The following is a 4,797-nucleotide window of genomic DNA, read 5'->3' on the forward strand; positions in this document are numbered from 1 at the left end:
GCTCTACGGCCCCGGCCGGCCCCTCAGTCCGCGGCGCGCCTTCGAGGGCATCCGCCTGCGCTTCGAGAAGCAGCCGTCGGAGGAGGAGGAGTGGGCCGTGCCCGCCAGTCCGCCCAGCCCGGAGGCCGGCGCCATCCGCTGCGCCTCGTTCTGCGCGGGCTTCCCGGTCCCCGAGTCACCGGCCGCCACCGCCTATGCCCACGCCGAGCACGCGCAGTCCTGGCCGTCCATTAACGTAAGTGCACTCTGGCCAGTCGACCCGGGAGCCCCGCCCTCGGCTTCGCACCGAATGATGGGCGGGGCTACCTTCCTTTGACTCCACGCTCCTCCCCCGGACGGCGCGTCCCCCTCTCTCTCCAGTGGCGTTTTCTTGGCTTGAATTGGGACCGCACTCTAAAACTTGTTCAGTTTCATGGTTAAAGATCCAGTCTTTAGAGCAACAGTCCTTGCTTTGATTCTGGACTTCAACACTTAATAGCTTTGGGACCTCGGGCAGCTTCTTTATCTTCTTCGGCCCTCAGTTTTCCCATCTGGAAAATGAGGACAATGACTTATTATCTGATTCCATTAGAGAATTCTCAAGAGGGAGGCGGTGAACCCAAAGCACTCTGCACAGTGCCTGGCCCAATAGTAAACATCTATTAATTGGTGGTGGAGGCCATGCTGACACTGGTCTTGGGTCCCGACAGGGACAGCCCTGCTCATTCAGTTCTGTTTATCAGGCCTCAGAGCCCCTGCCCTTTTCTGTCTGTCTAGAAGACAACCGTTTCTCAGGGCTGTATCGTTTCACAGAAATAGTGAGTTTCCTGGATGTCAGAGCCAACCCTTGCCACCTGGAAGGACCAAAATACATTTCAGAGTCAGACAAAATTATTTCAGGGCTGTACATTGTTAGGGTTATCCGTTGCTCTGAGTTACCAGGGAGCTGTGTCCGAGTAATTCTGAGGGCATGTCTGGGTCTTGGCTCCCCTCATTGCTGCAGATATCCTGGCAGGCTGAGCATACCTACCTCCCTGTTCAGCACCACCTGGGGACACCATGCCCAGGATTGGGAGAGTGGGTGCTTAACTGGTGGAAAGTGGTTAGGGAGGGGGAGGAAGGGGGTGATGTAGGAGAAGTGCCCAGACGCCTTCTCATGCCACAGCGCTCCCTGTCTTGAGTCCTAGGAAAGGGCAAGCTGGAAAGTGGGGACTGTGAAGGATGGATGTGGACCATAAACAACTCCTTTCTCTCCCCACAGCTGCTGATGGAGACAGTGGGCTCCGATATTCTCAGCTGCCCCCTCTGCCAGCTGGGTTTCCCAGTCGGGTACCCAGATGATGCCCTCATCAAACACATTGACTCCCACCTGGAGAACAGCAAGATCTAGGGTGCCTCCCCCCACCCACTGGCAGTTTCTCCTCCTTCTCCCATCACCCCCAAACACTCACTCACTTTGAATGCTGCATGAATCTCGTGGGGGGCCCCTGCCCCTTGCGACCCCCAGATACCTCCACTAGCTACTGAGTCAATGTGTGTGCCGTCTTCCCTGGTCCAGGCACCACTCAGCCCTGACTCTTCCTGGGAGGTCAGCCAAGGCTCTCCCCAGCTCCCTGGCTACTGCTGGGGAGGTGGGAAGGGCTGGGATGGGGAGGGGCGTATCCTACCCAGCCTCTCCTTCTGCCTTTCTGTTCTCAAACAGTTGAATCCAAGAAGGTGTCTAGTGCTTGGGCCTGGGAGAGAGGAGGGTATCAGAAGACTCCAGAAGCTCCCCCAGCCCCTACCCAGATGGCCACCTTTCTCAGGCTGTGCTCTGTCCCGGGAGTGCCTCCCTGTGGGGTCCCAGAGCCTGCCCTGCACACTGATGCCGGTTCCTCCATCCCCTGGCCAGGTTGGAGCTCGTGGCATGGGCCCCCCCAATGGGGGAAGGAGGCATCTTGTTTCTTGCCGTTCCCTGCAGGCCAGCCCTGTTTTCCCCCTCAGCCCACCCTGGGGAATAGGGAGGGTGGGAGAGGAGAGGGAGGACCCTAAAGGACTCGGAGCATCTGGCCCCAAGAGTCTGCCCTGAGGCACCATGACCCTCAGGCCGGTGAGCCATCTGTGTCTGCCTCCCAGGCCCATGCCCTTCTTCTGGAGCCCCCAGCATCAAGGCGCAGGTTGTTAAGGCAGATGCGTCCCCTCAACCTGACCCCACTCAAGCCCCGACACCACAGGTGCCCTGGAGCCCAGGTGTGACTCAGCCTCTGATAGCTGGGTGGATGTCATCAGCCCAGCCTCCCAGGCCAGAACCTGAGGATGGGCCCAGGGTGCTGTGGAGATCAACTTCAAAAGAGCTAACCCCCTTCCCACACCCCAGCGACCCACATTCCCTCTGTGAAATCTACCTCAGAGTCGTACCCTCAGAAGGACGGGTAAGCAGGAGGCCAGGGGGTCCCCAGGGCTGAGGTGGGGAGCTTCCCAGGCAAGAGCCTGCTGCCCCACGATGAATCCACTCTCCTCCACTGCAAGCCTGTCCCAGGCCTCAGCCCGGGCGGGGGCAGTGGGTGCTGCTGTCAGTGCATGTACCATTCTGATCCAACGCTTCCAGGTCCCCCACCTCCTCACACCCCTCCCCTCCTCCTCAGTGCAGGGGAGGGTGGGGGTGTGTCGGGGCGGGCAAGGGGTCGAGGACTCCAGGGACACATGGCATTGTACCTTGAGTGTCCCCCTAGGGAGGGGAAACAGGGAAGGGGGACTGGAAAGGGGAGGTGGGGCCCCTGAGCTCTCTGAACAAGTTGAAAGTCCAAATAAAACTTACCTGTTCCATCTGCTCTTGGTCTGTGCTCTCTGTGGCTGGGGGAGGGAGAGAACGAACCCTTATAGGCGGAAGGTCTTGGAAACTGTCTCAAGTAACCACAACCACAGGAGGGCAAGTAGGGGATGCTTAGGGCCCTCATGTTCCCAGGTGGTTCTGGAGACGCAGGCATGCGAGTGGCTACAGGTGACTTGTGATGTGGACTTTATTTGGAACAGATGGGGAGCAGCAGAGGGCGTCTTCGTGACCAGCCCTGAGCAGGTGTCAGGGACTCGTGAATTTTCCCTCCCAGCAGGTCTGGCAGGTAGAGGTTCTGTAGCCTGAGGATTCGTTTACCCGTAGCACTGTTTTTTTCTTTTTCATCAAATGATTTCTCATGCCAGGAACCAGACTGGAGCCTCAAAAAGGAAGGAACATTTATTTGGGTTCCATGTCCTTGTGGGTCAGAGAGCGGGGAGCGGCTCAGCGGCTGCCTTGAAAAGTACCATAGCCTGGGAGGTCAGAGCCAGGTCGTGAACCCGTGACTTCTGCCCCAGCTTGGGCCGTGCCCTCTTGTCTGCGGAAAGGGCCTGAGCTACTTACTCATCAAATCTTGGTGCCTTTCATTTCCATGTGACACTTTTTGGCCAAGGATTCACTTGAAAGCAAAAGGCAGGAGGCATTGCTCACTGAAGACCCAAGGTCCAGCTCCAGACCTGGGGTTTACATCCCTCCCCGTTCCGTGCCAATGTGCAGCCCCCACAGGGAGACTTCCCTGCTCCTCTGTTGCAGTTGACAACTATAGCTGCTAAAAGCTTATCCAACCCTGATTTCATCTGCAGCCAAGTCCTGACTGCCAGGGAAGGCAAGAACAGACATCCCCATGGGACATGGCTTCTTACAAGCCCTGTGAGAGAGGGTTCTGGAATCTCTGGCACATGAGTTCCCCTGATTTCTCCCACTTCATGGAAGAGGTTTTCTTTCTGCCATGGATGAAGGCAGCACCCAGGTGTCTGGGTTTTGTTTGGATCCCTGGAAGCATTTGCTAGAAGGACACGAGAAAATTAGGGGTGGTAAAAAGACACAAAGCAAAGAGAAATGCCAGCCATTGAAAAGAAGGGCAAAGGATGACCTGGAAATGAGCTGTGTGGGGCATGGCTTGTGTAACCTCACCTGGTCCTTGGGCATATGTCTGAAAGGGTGAGGAAACCCAGCTACCCACAACCTGGACACTCCTGTCACGGGGCGGGGGGTGAGTATGGCAACGTCAGGTGCGGATTCCAGCAACATGTCTCCTCCATCTCTAGGGACGTGGGAAAGGGCTCAGATGCAGGACGGGAAGCTGCTTGAGGCTGGAAGGGAAGGGGAGGAAGGAAGAAAAAGCTAGTGTTTCCCCAGCCCAGTTCCTCTAGACGTGCAGCCTTTAACTTAATGGCTGCCCAAAGGAGAGGACTAGGGGCTGGGGACCCCTGCCAACACTCATACTTCTCTTCCCAATGGGATCTGGGCTGCGATCAGACATGAGGACACTCGTTACTCTATGGGAGTAATTCAGGGACCCCAGGGCCTGAGAGAGTGGGAGGCAGAGGGGTCTGGATCTCTGGGCTCCTGGAGAGGTGAGGAGGGTGGGACAACTTGCACAGGAGCAAAGCGGGGGAAGACCCTATGGAGGCTGGAGATGACACCTGGGAACCCACTCACTTTCACCAGCACAGACGGGGAGCTGGACTTGGGGAGGAGGGGGTCAGTGGCAGGGAGGAGTCACAGACTCCAAGCCATCTGTGGCCTCACCTCCAAGTGCCCGAAGAAAGGCCGGCACCCAACATCCCAGCTTCAGCCCCACTGCCCTCTGTCTCTCCTTCATCCACCAGCTGCCCTGTGGGCCTCCCGGCCTCATCTTTGATTTCCTCCGCCAGAGCTACCAGCCTACAGCCACCCCGCCCCTCTCCTGGGTCCCTGTAGAAGCTGTGCCAGGCGATCAGCTGAGGAATTAAGAGCTTCTATCAGAAGCTGCTGCTGCTGGTGTGTGTGTATGTGAGAGGCGG

General features: G+C 57.5%; 1 protein-coding gene across 1 annotated transcript in view; it reads left to right on the forward strand.

Moving 5' to 3' along the window:
* Window positions 1–2,787, forward strand: part of TBKBP1 (TBK1 binding protein 1) — an 18,025-nt gene extending 15,238 nt beyond the window's left edge. The window contains exons 9-10 of the mRNA XM_010843142.1: window positions 1–235; window positions 1,241–2,787. Coding sequence (XP_010841444.1) covers window positions 1–235; window positions 1,241–1,369 — 364 coding nt within the window. The 3' untranslated portion in view covers window positions 1,370–2,787. The remainder of the gene's footprint in view (window positions 236–1,240) is intronic.
* The last annotated feature ends 2,010 nt before the right edge of the window (window positions 2,788–4,797 follow it).

The sequence above is a fragment of the Bison bison genome, unplaced genomic scaffold, assembly GCF_000754665.1.
Source record: "Bison bison bison isolate TAMUID 2011002044 unplaced genomic scaffold, Bison_UMD1.0 scf7180017864180, whole genome shotgun sequence".
Taxonomy (NCBI): domain Eukaryota; kingdom Metazoa; phylum Chordata; class Mammalia; order Artiodactyla; family Bovidae; genus Bison; species Bison bison.